Below are 20809 nucleotides of genomic sequence, written 5' to 3'. Positions count from 1 at the left end.
ACATGAGACAAAGGAGAAAGATGAGCTAACCTGCTTCTACCTTAGGCTTGAAAGCCATCTTATAGTAAAGACAAACTAGGTTATTTTCAGTTTATGATTAAATCTCTGTTTCTCAAGTATTAGGCTGCGCCCCACCTATAACGTTACCTACAAATGATTCTGTACTGCATGCTCCAGGAAATGTCAACCATGCTTTTGTTTCAAGAGTTTTTATGACCACCTGTTGCTATGATCACCTTCTGTAGGCATAATATTAATGTGCACTATGTAAAGATTATCCTTGTTTTATTCAAATGCTGATTTCTGTGCTTCCATATCTAGTCACAATCCTTATTCTGAGAATCTCCTGTTTCAATGTCATGTAAACATTGTTCCTCAATTGTCCCTTATTGGTCAGCAAAGAAGCTCATCAGCCAGTGACTGAGTAGAGAAGAGAATGTGGCTGGACTTCCTCCTAGCCAGGGGAGGGGAAGAGAGAGAAAAAGTGGGGATTCACCAGGAATATAGCGTCCAGAAGACAACATGAGAAAATACATGAGCAGAGATAGTCAATTCAGTACTGAAATGCAAGTATCTCGGGGATTTTGGCTTTGAGTTAGCCAGATTAGTTTAGAGGATTAAAATAGATTAATACTGCTCAGTTGTTGTGCCTTAAAGCTGCTAAATAAATCTAACAGTCCTGTCTCCATTATTTAGGAGCTATCTGGGTTAAGAGTAAAATGTCAACACATAAATTCTCACTAACAACCTTGTTATGCGTACCTGTTGTTATGACCACTTTGTCATGAGTACCTTATTAGGATCACCTTGTGAGAGGATCTAACCCACTCCATTTTAGAACAGACAGCCATGTTAGGCCTTATGTTTCAGTTTCCCAAAGAAACTGGCAAGGCTCCTAGGGACAGCCACAGACAATGGGCCATTAGTCAATATTGACCCTGACTTTTGGTAGAGAGGGAGGACCACAGCTGAGTCAGTTCCTGAAATTTCTCTAAGGCCTGACCAAAAATGATAAAACTAATATAGTAACCAATCAGAAGTTGTACTAATGTAACTGCCACATACCTAGCTAATCATGTTAGAGATTACTTAACCATTTAAGAAAATTCCCCTAGCCCTGCATTAAAAGAGCTCCTTTTCTGGTCACCATTTTGATGAATGGTTGACCCATGCATGCTGGTTGTTTCTGCAGAATAAATGTTCTTTGCCTTTACACCCTATTTGAGTCTGGGGTCTTCCTTCAGTGATTCTCAGACCCGAACACTTGCAACCATTTTGTGGTAGTTTTAATAGTAATGCCCCCTATAGATTCATGTGTTTGAATACTTGGTCCTTAAAGAATGGCACTACTATGAGGTGTGGCCTTGTTGGAGTGGGTGTGACTTTGTTGGAAGAGATGTGTCACTAGGGTGGTATGCCTTCTGAGGTCTCAGAACCTCAAGCCATCATACTTCCTGCTGCCTGTCTCTCAGGATGCAGAACTCTCAGCTCCTCCTCTAGCACTATACCTGTCTATATGGTGTGTTGCTTCCCATATAATGGACTAAATATCTGAAAACATTAGCTAGTCCTGATTAAATGTTTTCCTCTTGTTTTTTTTTTTATTTTGTTTTTGTTTATTTTTAGACAGGGTTTCTCTGTGTAACAAGCCCCAGCTGTCCTGGACTCTCTTTATAGACCAGGCTGAACTCAAATCCACAGATATCTGCCTATCTCTGCCTCCGGAGTGCTGGGATTAAAGGCATGGGCCACCACACAATGGTAAATGATTTCCTTTTTAAGGGTTATCCATGGTGTCTCTTCACAGCAATAGAAACGCTAAGACACATGTCTTTTGTTTCACAAGAGGTTGTTAAGACCAACTAGTTATATTCTGCTTCTATTTGCCTGCCATACTCCCACACCTCAGATTTGGAAACCCCCTACCCTTGAGCTGTGAAAACCTTTTCCACCTCAAAGGCCGTTCTCTAGGAGGAGGCAGCCCTGTATTCAAGAATAAAGAGTTTACTTTAATTAATTGCTTTGCTCTAATTTGCCCAGGATGGTTTGGGTTGGTGGTCTTTCTCCTCTCATCTTTGGGATTAACAGTTGTTCCCTAGCATAGTCTTCTCTCCATCTTCTCATGGTGAACTACACTCACCTTTAGATCTTAAAGACTCCATCTGTGAGGTTACCATAACTTATTAATTCATCTCGTGGTATTACAGTGCAGTTTCCCATGCACTACAGTAAATTCAGGTGTCTTTGGAATTTTTTCTTTCAAGACTGAAGCTGAGGGAGGCAGGTCACACGGGATGGTGCAGTACATGCTTGCTGAATGCTAACATGAACATAGATCATTAACAGTTGCCTCAGTATCCTTGGTAGTTTATTCTCAAAACACGATTTTTACTTTGCTTCAGGGATAATATTTATAAGAAACCTTGACCTCGCCTCAGTGGCTGGTTTGGCAGGCCCTCTATCCAATTTTCCAACTCACAGGCACCCCTGCCTCAGGGAGCCACGCCCCCTTCCAGAGCCTCTTAGGAAGCCAGAATGCTGGACTACAAATCCCACAAAGCAACGCGCTCCAGTCTCAGCAGCCAATAGAACGAGGTATTGCTGGCCCGTGTCCCGAGTGACGAGCGCAGGCCGCTGAGCAGCGTCATCCCGGTTGCTGTGGAGCCGGCTCGCGTGGCCGTACGCCTTGCCCGCCTCCTGTCATGGGCAGCTCAGAGAGCGCCGAGGCCCGAAGGGTGTCCTTCGAGATGGATGAGGAGGAGCGGGTCCGGGTGCTGCAGGGCATCCGGGTGAGCGGCGCGGCGGGAGGGCGCGGGCTGTTGGAGTGTGCGGGCGGGAACGGGAGCCGCCTTTCGGGGACCGGATAGATGGAGGGGGCCGGTGGCACGTGGGCGGCAGCCGGCCGCCTCAAGTCGGTTTCCACCGCCTTGTATCTCCGAGTTCCGGATTTGTCCTGTGCTCTACCCGGTTTCACCCTTGTGTGCATTTTGTTACGTGTGTTGCATCACTTCTTGAAGGTTTTCGCCCGTTTCCAATCTTGTTCACGTGCCTTTCTCCGTGAGGCAGCAAAAAGAGAGTTTTAGCTACCATCTATTAGGTCATATACCTTCTCCGCCCTTCACCTAAAAGCCTACAGTGAGTCCCTACCACATCGAAGAGGGATAACCTCATTTGTTTTTACAAGATGTCCTGGACCCTTCCCCGGCCTGTACCCTCATCTTCATAATATACTTATTTTGCCTCAGAACCTCCTTGTTCTTCCCAGAAGATCCCAAGTGTTTGATGTTTCTTCTGTTATCGTTAGCCTGGCTGTCTTCATGGTACAGCTCAGATGTCATCCAAGAATCCTTCCTTGACCACAGTCTCAAGCAGCTTCCCACACCACTGCCACAGCTTTTATGATTTTCACAGCATTCAGCACAGTTTGAAACAAATTGTGTTCGTTGCTTTTCCCATTAGAGTTCTAGCTGATAGCTTGGCTGATGTTCTGTGTGATTCATGACTTTATCACCAGAACTGAAGAGAGTAAAAGCTCCTGTTTTATTGCAGACCGGCAGCTCTTTACAGGTATTACTTAATTTTCAACAGATCAATGAGGAGTAGAATTGTTAGTACCCCTTATTCTGTTTTGTTTTGAGACAGGGTCTTGATATTTAGCTCGAGACCCCGTATCTACCTGTTTCCTGAGTGCTAGGATTAAGGAGGGCATATACCACCAAAAGTCTGATTAGTCCATTTTGTAGCTTATGGGGAACTGAGGTGTTAGTGGCATATGTTGTCCAAGGTCACAAGGTAACCAAGTAGGAGACCTAAAACTATAAAGTAACTCCAGAGCTGTCTGTTAAACTTCTTGCTATACCTCCTTCTACACCGTGCATATGACATGTAGTGGGTACTTGGTCAGTAGTTGTTAAGTAGTGACGTGAGTGGACTCAATGAAATAAGTCAACCATAAACAAATTGCTCTGCATTGGGGCCAGGTGAATTAGAGAGGAGGTTCGGAAAAAGACTTCAGAGGGTTTGCCATCTAAGCTCCTTAGTTGTGTGACCTTACGAGAGCGAGTAGTTTTTTGAGTTTCACTTGCAGAGAGAGGGGGCAGGGGACGGGGAGGGAGAGATAGATGGTGGGAGGTTACCCTGGGTACTACCAAGGATCAGATGAAGATGTATGTGAACTGACGGAGAAGACATGCAGAATGCTCCGTGGGGGCCTCAGAATGAGCAGCACGTCAGGTGCTGACCAACTGGAATGGTTGACCTGGCTTGTGGCAAGAAGTAAGCTGGGGAAGAGAGTTTCTGTTGAAAGGCCAAGAGGTAAGGAGTAGGGTAGAATTTAGGAAGAGAGCTTTAGCTCAGGATATTCTCCACATTTGTTGCTGGGTCTCCCATCTCAGGGGGATACAGGCCTGAGTATTCAGAGGTTCAGAGAAGCACCATTGAAGGTGGCTCAGACTTTTCAATTCTAGTTCTCTTAATAATTCTGTAGAGTACCAAGTCTTTACACTTTTTTCCCTCCTTAAAAAAATGTGTGTGTGTGTGTGTGTGAGTGTGTGTGTGTGTGTGTGTGTGTGTGTGCACCTGCTTGCTTGTCTGTAGGTGTACCACATGCATGCAGGTACTCAGGGTGGAAAAAAGATGTCAAATCCCTTGAAACTGGAGGTACAGATTATTGTGAGCTGCCGGTTCTGGATGCTGGGAACCAAACTCAAGTCCTTTTGAGGAGCAGTAGCATTTTAAACCACTGAGACATTCTTCTACACTCTAGTACAAACTATTTAAAGATGGAAAGTCAATTTAGAGACAGGAAGGACTTCCTAAGGGACCACTTGAGTAGCATTTGGAACTAGCCTATCAGACGTCCCTCCAGTCGGAGGGCACGTCTTGGTAGTCTGAAATTTTAACACTGCTTCTACTTGGCCTGAGAGGGATGCTCAGGCTCTGCTTAGTTTTACCAGGCAGTTAAACTGGAGGGAACTTCAGTAGTTGTAAGCTTTCTTTTCTAGTTGATCTGAGAGAATAATGGCTTGTCCAGAGGTAGTCAGTGGGGTGGTTGGTCCAATGTTGGGAAAACATGTCTAGTGTGCCTGGTTTTAAAGAGGAAGATGGAAGAAAACATAACGGTAAATATTTTGGTAGGGAGGGTCTGTTATTAGTAATTACTTGAGGACTTAAGAGTTCTTCTGGTCTTCAGAGAGATCAGTATAAATAAATAAATATTTTTAAAAAATCAGATCAATAAAGTAGTTGCCCTACTGAACACATGAGAAGCCATAAGAGATAGAAGATTCCAAAAGAATATTTGCCCTGGTTCCTTCAGAGAAAATTAAATATTCTTAGAGACCACTTGTATTTAATCCCTGGGGCCTGATCCCAGCGCTCTCGTTTCCTTAAAATTAAGTGTTAGGGCCTTGCTCATTTGTGTGAGAATTTGCATAAATTTACATAGTGAGTTCAAGCCCTAATTCAGTGGAAAGTAAAAGAAATTTAATTGATGCAAAATGCTGCAATTATATTCAACTCCTGATTTCAGAGCAAGCATGCACAAAATACATAAAGATTGTTTCAGCCAGTACATTGACCCTCATGGTCTCCTAAGAGAAGGCAACAATATCTTATAAATGTCTATTTTTCTCTTTTCCACCCTGTATAAGCAGCCTTCCTCATCATTCAGCTGAGCTTGGTTGATTGTTGAAATCCAGATTCCTTGAAGTTCCCAAACCACTCCCTTCTCATCGATTTACCTCTTATTTTGCCACACACTTCGGGAACCTAGCATGGCGCTGGCTGCCTATGCTCATTCCAGGCTCACTGCATCCTTCTGGCTAGATCAGCTTTACCCTTACTCATTGCTCCTGTGTGGAGTTCTGGACCACTGGGGAAGGGAAATATGATGACAGATGTGTCCGATACACAAGAGACAATCAACATTCACATGCCAGGGAGGCTGCTTGCCAGTGTACTGCCTGGGCTCAGCAAGCTGCCAGTGTGCTATTTACCTGATACTGGTCTGGTCCTACAGAGATGGGAGCAAAGCCAGGCTCTCTGCCATCTTGGAGACCGGAAAGAAAACAAAAAGGAAAAAAGAAAGCTGCAGGTTCTGAGGAAGAATTAAAAGCATGCAAAAGTAGTAGGCCTTAGATGTCTTTGAAGTGAGTTGGTAAGAAAATACCTCACTGGTATGTATAACCTGAGCTGAGCTACCCTTAGGAAAAAGTACGTATGTCTACTGTGCTAAGTGCTGTACCAAGTGAATTAAGGACATTTCTTCAGGTTCTGCACATGCTGACCTTGTGCAGTGTCATTGCCCTCATCCATCTTAGAGGTCAGATGTCACATAGTTAATTAGTGGACGTTTTGGTTCAAGCTCTGACTCTGAAGCAACATTAAGATGATTGGCCTCCACAAGGGGAAGGATACTTAAGAAGGTTTACCATGTGTCGGGGTCAACCTGGGCTCTGGATGCCAGGCAAGGCTGTGAACGCATTAGTCTGGAGGCCACAGTGCAGATCCCTAGACAGTAGCAGTTGGGTGGTCAATTTTTTTTTTCATTTTAAATAAAACTGTATTGAGACATATTTTAAATATAAATTTACCACTTTTTTTTAAAGTAAATGTACAGAACTGAGCAACTGTCACCTAATCTACTTATAGAACATTTACAAGATGCGAGAGCTATCTTGTTCCCAAGACACTTCCTATTGCCGACTCCAAACCTGGGTAACCATATTCCTCCTTCTCTACAAGATTGCCTTTCTCAGATGATTCATATAGGTGAATTTGTGTATCTTGCAAACCTGGCTTCTTTTGCTTAGTGTAATTCTTTGTGCAGTGTGGAGGTAGAACCTAGCATCTTGTGCATTCTGGGCAAGTGCCCCACTACTAAGCCACACCTAGCATGATAACGTTCCTTTTTTCCTTTTCCTTTTTTATTTTATGTGTGTGATTATTTTGCCTGAATGTACATCTGTGTGCTACATACATATAGTGCCCACAAAGGCCAGAAAATGATGTCAGATCTGATGGGACTGGAATTATGTACTGTTGTCAGCCACCGATGTGGGAGTTGGGAATTGAACCCAGGTCCAAAAGAGCAGTCAGTGCTCTTAACTAATGAGCTATCTTTCCAGCCTGTGTTGAACCATTTTTGAATTGCTCTGTTTGTAGGGGTGTTTGCCTGTCGTGTGAAAGTTTTAGTTGCTGAATCTACTGTGTTGTGTGGATAAATGGTGTATTTGTTTCTCCAGTCACCAGTTGGTGGGCATTTGTATTGTTTCCATTCTAAGCTATAACGAATAAGGCTGCTGCAGACATTTCTTATTTTTTTCCCTGTCCTCCCACATATGTTGTCTTTTTGTATGGATAGCAACTCAATAGTCTATTTTCAGGGTCATTCTTATATGTTTAACTTTAACATTGGAGAAGCTTCATTTGTTCCTCAAGATAGCCCATTTTCTGGTTTCACCAGCCACACTTGAATGTTGTTCACGTCCTTCCCAGACTTGTTCTTGCTGTTTGCTTTGACTGCAGTGACTCTAGTGCTGAGCGATAGCATTTAGATGGTGATTTGAACTTGTTTCTCCAGGAAGTCTCGGGGGCATCTTTCATGGGCTTTTTTGCTACCCACATACTTTGTTTGGTAAAATGTTTATTCAGACCTTTTTGCATTTTAATTTGGTTGTCTTTTTTAACATTGAGTAATGTTTTGATTTTGCTAGATCCAAACCCTTTCTTATATTCTAATTTGAAACCATTCTCTTCCAATATGTGGCTTGCTCCTGTTTTTATAACAGTTTTTGAAGTGCAAGTGTTTGCAGTTTTAAACTTCAAAAAATACTGATTGTACCTTTGGTGTTATATCTAGGAAAACTTTGCCTGCTTTAAAGTCATAAAAATGTCTTTTGTTTTCCTTCTTAGGACTTACAGTTTTTGCTGTTTGGGTCTATCATATGGGTTAGTTTTTGTGTATGGTGTATATCACAGCACTTTTTAAATCGGGATTGACAGAATCATCCTAGGAAGGACATAGTAAATACTTGGGTTTTGTATATCAAAAAGTCTTTGTCTTAACTGCCTAGTTTTGCCATCATGCATGGCTGAAGCTATGTCCCACTGAAAATCTGATTAGGAGGTCAAGTGGTGGGCTGGACTTCACTTAAGAATGTTTGCCAAATTCTGAGAAATACAGCTCCCCCCCTCCCCAATGAGATACCTTTTTTGGTACTGTTTATTGAGAGGGCTTGTTTTTCTCACTGAGTTACCGTATTGCCTTCATAAAATGCATTGAGTGAACACAAGGTTATATCTGGGTGCTCAGTTCTTTCCATTGGTCCCTGTGTCTGCCTTTGGGCCTGGACTACACTCTCCAAATTGCTTCAGTTCTGTACTTTCAGAAGTCGGCAGTGCACAAACTCTGACCTTGTTCTTCAAGATTGTCTTGAACCCTTTTCATTTCTATGTACATTTTAGGATTAATTTATTGAATTTTATAAAAAGCCTGTTGGGATTCAATCTGCACTCTATTTTGGGAAATTACTGGTTTTATTTTGCATGTGGATGTATGTGGTGTACATACAAATGCACATTTGTGTGTGAATGACATGTACATGTGTGCATGAGCTTGTAGAGGCTCAAAATTGGCTTTGGGCCCTTGCTCTCCATTTTCCTTTTCTCTCAGAGTCTCACTGTGAACCTGGAGCTTGCTGTTTCTAGCTAGTCTAGCCAGTCACTTTACCCCGACTCCCCTGTCTCTGCTGGGAATACAGGTGGCCCCACCTTTTATTGCCTTTTACCTGGCTCCTGGGGTTCCGAACACCAGCCCTCACACTTGAGGGGCAAGTGCTTCATCTACTGAGCCATCCCCAGTCCCCATGTTGCTTGTTTGACAGTGGCATTGCCTATGGATCTGAGAAGTTCTCCAGTAGGAGGGGAGCCTCATTTTCCTCAACAACACATTTTTGCTTTGAGTGCATAGAAGTGTGCTTCTTTTCTTCAGTGTAATCCAAAGGTTTTGTTCTTTTGGTATTATTGTGAGTGAAATTATTTTCTTAATTTTATCTTGGTTCTGCCTTTGCTTGTATGTGGTTGATTATTGAATATTGATCTCGCAGACTGTTTAGTCCCTTTATCCTAGTGGTTTGTGCAACTTTTAGTTTGTGTTCTGGGAATTGAACTCAGGTCATCAGGTTTGTATGCCAAGTTCTTTTATCCTCAGAGCCATGTTGCCAACCCTCTTTTTCTTTTCTTATTCCATTGGCTAGACTCAGTAGTGTATGCTGAATGGAAGTGGTAAGAGTAATGTCCTTGCCTGATCATATGGAGAAAGCACTGAATCTTTCCTCACTAAGCGTGTTAGCTGCAGCTTGTGTTGTAGGCTTCCTTTAGGGTTTGATGGCCTTACCTTTCAATCATCTGTCACCCCTCCCTTCCAGCTCTTGTTTACTGTTTTTCTCTTGGAAATTCTAAGAGTACAAAAATTAACTTTTAAAAATTGGAATGTCTAGTTTATCATGCTGTACATTTTAGATTCCAGACTTGGCTTAAGGAGTCGACAGCCCTTTTATCCAAGCTGGCACTGTGGCAGCTGAGTTGGAGATTCATACCTTTCCAAAGCTTTATGGACTTGTTTCATATTCGTGCAGCAGACTCCTTTCCCCCATGCTAACATCAACCAGTGTTGCACTGGCCTTCTCAGATGATGCACATTAGTGCTGTGTATCATGTTGTATAACATCACACTGTCCTGTTCCCTGACCTTCTTTTGCTCTTGTTAGATATTACTCTGCTTAGGATCCTGTCCAGTCTACCATGTCCGCTCTCTGGTTGCATCCTTTATTTTAGTTCGACTTGCTTAAAGTCAGAGACAAACCAGTGGTCTCAGAAAACCTGAACAATGGCCTTGCTCCTGGAGAGGGGCAGATGGGACGTATCATTTTCATGCACCAGTTAAGCACAGGTGCACATAAGACCTTGAGCACAAGTCCCCTTCAGTGCTCTTCAGCTGTAAAGCTCTCCGTGACTCACAGGTGAGTATAGTTTGATGGAGCCACAAAATGCCAACTTAGAAAGCCAGGAGACAGGCGGCCAGCTTCTCTTCCACTTTTGGAGTTTGGATTTAGAGTCCAGCAGCACACAGTTCCTGAGTGCACACTGCCTGGGCTAAGTGCTTCCCACGTGCAGTTCTGACCAGTGCTCTGACACTAGTCACATCTTGTGGATAGTTTAGGTTTTAGAAGACAAAGCAGAGCAAGCTCTAATGGGAATTGGGACATTTTAGGCCTTTCTGTTCCTTCTCAGCTGAGGAGACAGAGGATTTGAAGGACCAGCCTTCCCTTTGGCACCCTCCATTCCCTTTGCTCCTGGTTCCCTGACTGACGGTTTGTGAGATGGCAGCCAAGGACTGTGCATGCAGTTTGAGATACTTTTCCCGATTTTGCCTTTATAGCCAGCAGTAATGTTTAAACAGCACAAAGAGATGCAGGGACTTCCATCTGACCTTCTGAGTTGGGGTGCTACCTTCTTGTAAGATGAAATTCTGCAGTACCCTTTAACTGTGGCACAGAACCCCCAAAACAGTGTCGATGTAGGGATGGCTGTTGGAAGGCTGATGCCTTCATTTGGGAAGGAAAAGTGTCACTCTGGAGGCATCCTTGATCCTTGAAGATGTCAAGTCCTGTTTTTTGGCAGGCAGAGCTCTGCTTTTTCTTAGTATTTCTGGGTCTAGGATGAAAACTGCAGTTTATGTATGTGGTGCCTAGTTTTGGTTGTCAGGAAGAGAGAACTTCAACTGAAGAATTACTTTCATCAAGTTGACCTGTGGAGGTATTTTCTGGATCGCTAACTATTGTAGGATTGTGATACTGTGAGCAGTAGTATCCGTAGGCAAGTGGCCCTGGGCTGTACAGGAAAGGTAGTTGAGCTTGAGGCTTGATCAGGCTAGTAAGCAGCTTTCCTTCATGGTTTTGCCTTTGCTCCTGCCCTGTGATTTGTAATAAGCCCTTTGCTTCCCAAGTTGCTTTTGGTCAGAAAGGTATTTAGGATACTGCTCTTTGCCTGGGTCTGACAGAAGGTTCAGGATATTTTCTTGTTCAGTCTTCTGCCCCTCTTGTACCCTGACCCCAGTCATTCTTTGTTGTCTTCATTTGTTAGCTGATAACATTTGGAGTCTTGAGTTTCCAGCCCAAAGCTGTTACAAATGGCCTGTTCATGTACCCTTGCACAGCACATGTGCTGTGTGTCCATCTCATTCACTGTCCACATGGGATCTGCCTGCACCCGTCCTTACCTCCCTTAGAAAGGACCCATTTCTTAGATTAATGGCTCTGCCCTCCTGTCTGTCATCTATAAAGTCAGCAGTCTCCTTCATTTTTTTCAACCTTTAGTGACAAGTCTTTCCAGCAGTTTCTGTTTCATTGTCCTTTTGTCTTTACTATTCTTCCCCAGCTGCCTGTACCAGGGATGGGTCAAAGGCCTGTGCCTGCTAGGCAAGCTCCCCTGAACCACGTCTCCAGGCCTCTTCTTATTACTTCCCCCTCAGTTCAGGTCCACACCTCCCTTCTTCATCTGACTTTTGGGCTGGTTTTCTGGCAAATGGTCATAAAACTCAGGTTCAAAGGAGGCAGGTCAAGAAACTTCATCCCTGTGCCCTGGTCTGTCCTCCTCTCAGAAGCAGCCTGTTTCCTTTTCTTCTGTCAGAGATTCTGTTCAGAGTCAGGGCTGATTGTGTCACAGTTGAATTCTGCTACTGGGTTAAAGGCTATTGCTGTGCCAGGCTTCCTGGGAGCCCCATGTGCTGGCACACTTTCATCCAGCTGGCCTGCAGACAGCACTCTGCTGCTGCTCTGCGCTAGTCCCTGGCTGGCCTTTGGCTCTGCCCTCTGGATTGTTTCTTTTCTCTCTTTGATTGGCTGAATCTCCTTCTTCCTTTGGACACTGCGAAGGGACTGCCCTCTGAAGGAGCCTTCCTCTGTGGCACCTACAGACCTACTAGCTTCCTACTGCTTCCTGCCCTGAGCCAGAATTGCTCTTACTTGCCCCTTTATTTCTGTCTGGTGAGCAGGAGTCACTTGGATATGGCACAGTGCCTGCTACAGATTTGTGTGATACTAGCTGGATAGAATTTGAAGACATTGGCTGGTTTTCTTGCCCCCAACTGTGAGCCCAGAAACTTTATGTTATTAATAGGTTTGAATTAATTGCTACCAATTAAAAATTGGGAGGCTTTACATAATTTGATTCTTAGCATTTTTTGGAAGGGGGAAAAAAACCTATTGACAGTCTGGTGTCTTTCCGTATGGCAGCACTTTGTGTGAGCGACAAGTCAGTTGTCCCCCTTTTGCCCTCAGCACTCTTCCCACCACAGAGCCTTACATGATTTGTTTTTCTTTGCTATGCCTGTTTTGTTTGCTTCTGTCACCTACCTGGCCCCAGTAGACACTTATGAGTGCTGCACTTGGTGTCATGTGCCGTGCTTGGTGTTGGAGGTCCCCGAGGGCTTTTCTTGTCCTGACATTCTGGGATTTACATCTGTGCTGAGCAGCCGGTGGGTCTAATTTCAGCCCATAAGAAGTTGAAGGACAAGGAACGCTGTCTCCAAGGCAACAGCCCCAGCTAGTAGAGAAGTCTTAAGTGCTACAGGAATAGGCAGTGCCTCTTCAAGGATTGGGGTGTCTGGGCCCTAGGAGCATCACCCAATTAGATGTCACGTAAAACTGCTTCCTTTAGAGATCATCTAGTTGATATTGCCTTGATGCAGGGCTGAGCCTGTGCCCTTGCCCACAGAAGCTATGGACCTAGGCAAGGAGAGAGCATAGAACAGATTTGGTTTTCTAGTTGCCCTGGGCTTGCACAGTGCCTGCACTCAGGGAGACCTTCGAAAACATGGTACTGCATGGGCAGAACATGTTCACATAGGCCTGGATGGCCTGCTAGCTACTTCTTATCTCTAGTGACTGTGGTGACACCTCTCCTGTCTGTAAGGGAGCTAATATCTTACCTATTTCATGAAGTGACAAAACTGCCTCCACACTGTTAGCTCTTAGCTGTGTCTATACAGTGAGATTTGTGAGGCTAAGAAATGCACTAACGTTCATACTGACAGCTTGCTGAGCTCTGTAAAGCCCATCAGTGGAGGTAATGTGGCTGAAAATTCCTGAGCTAGCCCTTGCATAACATGGTTTGTCCACCTCCAGGAGCACCATGTTCTACCTTCCTTTGTACAGGTGTCAACATTATTGCCAGAGTTCAGGTTGGGCCTTAGCACCTAGGACATCTGTGATCATGGTTGGCTTTTTAGCCTCCCTGACTGTTTTGTGTAAAATAGCAACGCACAGGAAATACATTTAGCTGGAGCCTTGCATGTGGTGTGTGCTCAGGAGTCCCTGTGATGCACAGTGCTTTTTCATTTAGGTCTGGTGCTGCCTCTAGTCCAGTTTTGTCGCCTGTATTAGTCAAGGCTCTGAAACTGTGGGGGACTCCTTCGGAAGTTGTGTGACCCTTTCACAGGGGTTGCCTAAACCATCTTCATATCAGATACTTACATTATTATTCATAACAGGAAAATTACAGTTATAAAGTAGCAACAAAATAATTTTATGGTTGAGGGCCACACAACATGAGGAGCTATATTATTAAAGGGTCACAACATTAGGAAGGTTGACCTGCTTCTAAACCACTGCTCTAAAGTCACAGAGAGAGAAAGGGATTTTTTAGATTGATTTACATGCTGTGGTCCAGCTAACCCAACAAGGGCTGGTTGTGAACAGAAAGTTTTAAGAGTCCAGTAGTTGTTCAGTCTATGAGGCTGGGTGTCTCAGCTGGTCTTTAGTATATACTGGAATCCCAAAGAAGTAGGCTCTAATGCCAGTGAAGGAATGGACTTGCTAGCAAGGAGAGGGCAAGCAGGCAACGAGCCAAAGCTTCCTTCTTCCATGTTCTTCTAGTAGAAGGTGTGGCTCAGATTAGATCTGGATTAAAGATTTGAATTAAAGGTATGTCTTTCTGTCTCAAGATCTGAGTTAAAGGTGGCTCTTCCTACTTCAAAGATCTGGATTAAAAGAGGATCTTTCTATTTCAGATTAAGCAAAACTCCTCACAGGTGTATCCTCCATTTTGGAGTGTTAGCTTCAGATGCAGTCATGTTGACAACCAAGGATAGCCATAATGTTGCCCTCTTCTGGAGTTTGAGAAATGACCTCCTCCTTCCAGTCTGCCTCTATACTCTCTCACAGGGTCCTTCCATGACTTCTTCCCCTATGTTCAACCAGTTTTGCTTCTGGAGTGGCAGAGGGTCAGAGCTACTGGGGTGCATTCGGAACACTTCACACATCGGCTGTTCTTGGCTCAGCCATGACACCTCCTCCTTTACAGCAAGCCAGGCTGGGAGTCTCACTGTCATCTTTTCTCTCCTCCATTGCTTTATGACTTTTTTCTTGCAGAATACATCTTATTTTTAAATGCCAACTGTTCACAATTTCTCATGAATCCTTTCCGACTTTCCTCAAACTTATATACAATGTGCTCTTCCCTTCAGCTTGTGCAGTGAGATGTATTCTGTGAATTGCTCTCACCTCTCTGTGCCTTCAGACAGGTCTTAACTAATTTCTTTTCCTTTGTGTCTTCAGTGTCCACCCCTTCTGTCCACCGACCAGCCAGTGCACATCTCAGCCTCTCCTGTGCACCCCTGTGTCCTCATACTTTCTCCGTACTCTCATTTTCTCAAGCCCCCTTTCTCCTTTGCTACTCTTGAGCAGAGAAAATCCTGGCTGGACCCTTTCAGAAGCTACAGTGGTTCTAGTTGATGGCAGAATAAACTCTAGCTTCTCGTCATTTGGAAGCCTCATCAGGTGGAGCCCAGCAACCCTCTGCACCTTAATTTTTAATAAACCCATTGTGCTCTTTGTGACTGAACTTCAGGACCTCTGTATTTTTGTGGGTATTTGTTTGTGCCATTCCCAACTCTGGCAGGCCACTCTCTACCCGACCCCTGATTACAAAGTATATTTTTGTTCTGCCGGGTATATGGGATGTATTCAAGGCCTCATTTAGTCTCTCTTTAGGGGCTGGAGTACTTAGCTGAACTGCTTGTGTTTCTGTATGTTCTGTCTGTCCTTTTCACCTGTCTGATGACAAGCTTGCTGAGAAGTTGAAGCTAAAGAACTTGGCTTCTCAGGTTTGAATGTTGCCTCCAAGGCTATGAGCTGAAAGCTTGCTTCCACAGTCTTTGGTAGGACTGGGAGGTGGAGCTTTAAGGTGTGTAAATTCTCTGAGAAAGGAATTTAGGTCATTGGAAGAATGCCTCTGAAGGGGTTGTTGGTACCTCGCTCCTTGGTCATTGCTTCTCAGATGCTCTGGAAGTGAATAGGCTTTGCCCTAGCTTTCCTTCTGTTGTGATAAAATACTGATCTTAAGCAACAGACACTTCCAAGTCTCAGTTCATTATTAGGGAAGTCAGGGCAGGAAATTAAAGCAGGTACCTGAAGCAGAAACTGTAGATGAATATTACTTGCTGACTTGCTCATAGGCTCAGTGTTAGCAAGCTTTCTTAGATAGCCCAGGACCACATGCTTAGGAATAATGCTGCTCACAGTGGGCTGAGCTCTCCAAATAATTAGTATTTAAGACAAACCCCACAGACATGTCCACATGCCAATCTGATCTTGGCAATTTCTCAATCTAGGACTTTTTCTCAGATGACTTGATCATTAAAGCTAAATTAGGATAGACTTCCTTTGCTAGAATGTACTGAGTTACAACAGGCCCAGAGCAGTAGAGCCAAGGCCCATGTGCTGAATGAAGCCAGGAATCAGAATAAGCATTTCTTCCGTTTAAGTCGATTTTCTCAGGTAATTTTTCATGATATGGAAATCTGACTGATAATACTCTGTCGCTTGCATGTAGTGTTATGTACATGAACCTTTACTACATACTTAATTTAACAAGTGTTTCAGCATTTCTAATGTGCCTGGGGACTTTTTCAGGCACGGAGGATGCAGCTAGAGCAAAGTGGAATCCTAGCAGTCATGAATGGGGCTTATATTTTGGAGTTGGTGTACAACTAATCAAGTGTACGTTGTGTCAGCTTGTTCTATGAAGAGAAACCAGGCAGAGTACTCCGAGTGGGAGGTGGAGGCAGGACTTGGTCAGGGAGATGTGCCAGGTTTCTTTGTGCTTAGCCTTCTCTGGACTAAATTGCAATCCCTGTTTTCTTAACTGTCTTGACATCTCTAGCTATTTCTGCCCTGTTGCCTGTGTGAGCCTTCAGAGGCTGTTCTAGTGTCTGAGGGTCACAGAGAGAGCTGCATGGAGAGCACATGTCTTCTTGCTCTTGAGAACAAATACTCCATTGCTCCAGGACAGAGGAACACAGTTTAAAACATGGACCCAGAATTCAGGTGATCTGTTCTGTGCTGGGGTGGCTTCTTCATGCACTTTGCATGGACTAGGAGGTGGGTGTGATGAGTGCCAAGCATTTGCTCCCTGGCACGTTAATGCATACGCTATACTTCATTTGACTCTGATCTTTAACTGGATTAGAGGATGCAGCTCATCTGTCAACAGTTCTTCTATTGGATACTTCATTTGGTAAAGCAGCACTGGCTCCCCACAGCTTCCTTTCATGGCATGGCCACGTGATTTGACCAGACTATGTAACTATCTGCACAGTTCTTTATGAGTTACTGGAAAAAGTAGGAAAGAGGCCCTTCTTGGACTTTACCTCACTCTGGGGAATTTTGGAAGTATCAGCCTAGCATGCTACAGTGTCAGGAAAAGACCCTTTCTCCTTAGGGTCCCCTGCTATGACAGCATGAGTTCAGGTCCAGGTTTCACACTTGGATGGTATCAGACCGGGAAGTTGCATTAAGTAGAATCCACCATCATTGTGTGTGAATTCTGGGCACTATGGGAAAAGACTTGCACAAGGTCAGTAGAGCCTAGGTACACCACTTTCATAGTCCCTTTGTTCGATGATCCTCTTACTTACCTGTGTGCACTTGGCATGTGTGTGGCCTGAATTATAACCCATGTTGGTCTGGTGTGTACCAGTCATTCTGAATAGCTAACATTTATGGTTTTCTTTGTGCAACTGCTTTCTGCAGTTTACCTCAGTGAAGCCCTGAAGTCACCACTATTAATTATTTCCATATCACAGATGAGGAAACTGAGTTAGAGATAAGAAGGCCCCTGCCCAGTGTCATGCAGCTAGTTAGGAGCTTAGCTGGAATTCAGACCTGGCTGGAGCTGACTACACACTTTTCTCCTAGGCTGTAGTGAAGCCAGCAGCCTGAGCATGCTTCTGTCTTAGGTCAGGAAAGTACAGATATAAGAAGAGATCCTTGTCCCTTGTTGCTTGTCCCTTGCCACAGCTCTCTGCTGGTCACACGGGACACTTTCTGTCTAACTCTGGTGGTACAGTGGCCAGAGGGCTAGTGGCACCGAGCACTCAGCCCTGTCTGACTTTGGAGGCCTCTGTTCTGGTTCTGTTGGTGCAGGGAGCATTGCCCAGATGGTGTTTATTCTCGCATGACTACTGTGTGTGTGTATTTGTTGATTAAAAATATTACTTGCTGTATTTTGTAGCAACATTAAAAAATATTACAAATTTCTTACCGCCAACAAGAACTGTGCCAATGTTTTCCTTAACCCTTCATTCAACAGGCAGTGTGGTTCTGTTGATGCCAGGGCTGGCAAATCAGAGCCTGTGACTCACCCGTGGCAGCCCTCAACCTTGACTTCCTCTTGTCCTAGAGTCAGGGTTGACCTCTTACCCTGATCTACTCCCCACTCTCCCCTCAAGAAAGAGCCCAATGGCTAGTGTTTGCTGATTTCTGAATTTCTGTAGTGGAAATACTCCCTCCAGGTCAATTTCAAATGGCTATCATGAAGTCAGTCAAGTTTGCTAATATTCTGAAAACTTAAAAGTTAACTTTCAGGAGCTGTTTCCTGCACAGTGGTAGGATGGCCACATTCTCTTTGCATCTTGTTATGTTCACACCTCGGAGACTCCCTTCAGGAATATTTTACTCAGTGTACCCTATCCTGCCTTAATCTCAGAATGTGGCTGCTCTTTCTTGCTCTGAAGCTAACCGTCACTTTCCCAGTTGTGTTCAGTTGCTATAGCTCAGAGAAGGCTCTTTCCCTTTTCTGATCTCAGGATTTTAGTATCCACACACTAGTGTGTTACCTTCTTAGCGGGTTCTCTTCCCTTCTCCTTTACCCATGTTCTTCCAGTAATGTGGGACTCACATTCCTTCCTCGTCTTTAAATCCTAGCTGTCATTCATTCCCACTAGGCAAGGCAATGGCCACTGGGCTATTCATGTTTGCGCTCTCTCTCTCTCTCTCTCTCTCTCTCTCTCTCTCTCTCTCTCCCCCCCCCCCACCCCCATGAAATATGATTAACATGATGTACAACTTATTCCTCGCCTGATGCCTTATGGTAGGCATCAGTATTTCATTCTTTTTTATTATTCAGTAGTACTTCATTGTATAGATGTTTTTATTTTACTTATTCATGCATTAGTTGAACACCTGGAGCTCTCTTATCGGCCACTCTGGATAAGCTGTTGTGAACATTATTGTAGAGGCATGTGTGGGCGTGCTTCCTTGCTTTTTGGCTTGAGCTGATTGTTAGAACTGCTGGATCATTTGAGTAACTCGGTTTAACCTCTGGAGAACCTTCCAGACTCTTCCTAGTCCTGTCTATACTGTGTTATGCCCCACATTGTATGAGGCTTCTGATCTCTGTAGCTTTGCAGGCACCTAATGTGTGACATGTGGATGGCAACTGCTCTGATGGATGTGAAGTGTTCTCTCAGCAATGCTTTGATTTTGTATCTCTGTAATGACTGGTGATATTAAACGTCTGCTCTTGTTCTTCTGTCTATTTTTGTTAGACAACTTTCTGTTCATATCTTTTGTCCATGGTATTAGCATTGGGTTATTGTGGCTAAATAAGTTAAGGCATCAGGAGACTACCCTGGCTCATGAGTCTGCTCCATGACTGCTGGTCTCATTGCTCTGGGCACTGATGAGAGTGGTGCATCATGGGAACATGTGCCAGACATATTGTTCAATTCATAAGACAGGAAGGAAGGAGAGAACAGAATGGGGTGCCTCAATTCCTGTGAGGGCACACATCAGTGACTTAAGGACCTTCTATTGGACTCCACTGTCGAAAGATTCCACCACCTCCCAGTAGTGTCACTTAAGTACCAGCCTTTAGCATGTAGACCTTCTGGGACACTGAGCCAAACCAAAAAGTGGTGACTCACTTTTCAGTTGGGCCATTTTTATTTTTATTGTAAGTTGTAGGAGCTCCTTGTATATCCTAGATATCTGTTAGGTATTTTTTGAAAATGATTTATCCATTTTGTGGGTTATCCTTTCAGTTGCTTTAGAATGTTTTTTGATAAACAACTTTAATTTTGATGAAGTCCAATTATCCATTTAATTGGTTGCTTTTACTTCTGGTGCCACATCCAAGAATCTATGCCAAAAACAAGTCATTCAGATTTGCCTCTGCTTTCTTCTAAGAGTTTTTGTTCTCTTACTTTTAGATTGCCAGTCTGTATTAAATGAGTGTTTTAGTTTGTACTTTAGTATGGGGTCTAACTTTGTTACTGCATGTGGGATATTAGGTTGTGTGCAGACCCTTAGTCGTGAGGCTGCTCTCTCCCCATTGACGTACGCTGGCAGCAGCACTATTCTGTATTTTGCTACTGTGTTGAAATACCTGAGACTGAGGACTCACAAAGGAAAGAGTCTCATTTAGCTGTAAGTTCAACCACACAGGATGCTTGTTGAGGTTTGCCGGTTGCTATGTATTATATTGCTAAATTCTATACCTAGAGGTCTAGGCCATGAGTGACTTCTCATGTTTACAAGCTTTTATTGTGCAAACCTTGTTCCTTGATTTAAAACCATTGGTTAAATAATATTGGCTTTGACAACTACTGGGGGGTAACCCCTAATCTACTCTTCCAACTGCTGGCCTGGCTACTTCCCCAGTGGTGTAGCCCAGATACTTGCTGTTTCTCCTGGCTATGTGTTCATGGTCCATTTTCTTTCATGGCAGCTTCTTCTCTCCCTCTTCTTCTTCTTCCTTCTCTGGTCTCTCTCTCCCCCAACTAGGTCATTCCAAACCCTTATACCTCTAATCCCACCAATAATTGGCTGTAGCCAATTTTATTAAACCAATAGTTTTAAATCAAGGAACAAGGTTTGCACAACAAAAGCTTATAAACATAAGTCACTGTAGGCCTAGACCTTCAGGTATAGAGTTTAGTATTACAAATGCATAACAACAGATCAAACCTTAACAGGTGCTAGGTCTGATGAGTGAGCCTCCGGCTGCATCATCTCATGGCACTTCTGTAGAAGTCCGATTTCTAGAAGAACATGTTAGAGAGACATCATATTCCAGACTGCCAAAGAGTGGACAAGAGTAATGGTTGTCCCAATGCACGTCTTACAAGTCCGTCACCTTTCAGCATGGTCATACTGAACCATGGCCATAGACAAACAGGTTCATTCTGGGCCTTCTGTTCTTTTTTCACTGATGGGTGGGATTGCCCTCTATCATTAGTTACTTTATTTTATATCCTTATTTATTAATATAATAATAATTATTATTATTATCATATCTTCAGTTATTAATTCACAGTTAAAGAAATGATCGTGGCAAGAAAAAAGTAAGGCATAAACCCACATACAAATACACATAGATACACATAAACATGCATACACATCTTAGTTTGGGTTTTATTGCTATGAAGAGACACATTGACCCAGGCAACTGATACAGGCAAGCATTT

General features: G+C 43.8%; 1 protein-coding gene across 2 annotated transcripts in view; it reads left to right on the top strand.

Annotated features, from left to right (window-relative positions):
* Positions 1–2601: 2601 nt before the first annotated feature.
* Chchd6 (coiled-coil-helix-coiled-coil-helix domain containing 6) overlaps positions 2602–20809 on the top strand; it is a 220701-nt gene continuing 202493 nt past the window's right edge. The window contains exon 1 of one of the 2 annotated variants that reach the window (XM_039107369.1): positions 2602–2789. In XM_039107369.1, coding sequence (XP_038963297.1) covers positions 2703–2789 — 87 coding nt within the window. In that variant the 5' untranslated portion in view covers positions 2602–2702. The remainder of the gene's footprint in view (positions 2790–20809) is intronic. The other variant, NM_001106608.1, reaches the window with a different exon arrangement.

The sequence above is a fragment of the Rattus norvegicus genome, chromosome 4 (genome assembly GCF_036323735.1).
Source record: "Rattus norvegicus strain BN/NHsdMcwi chromosome 4, GRCr8, whole genome shotgun sequence".
Classification (NCBI taxonomy): Eukaryota; Metazoa; Chordata; class Mammalia; order Rodentia; family Muridae; genus Rattus; species Rattus norvegicus.
Note: the sequence above shows the minus strand (reverse complement) of the source record. Positions and strands in the feature narration are given on the sequence as shown.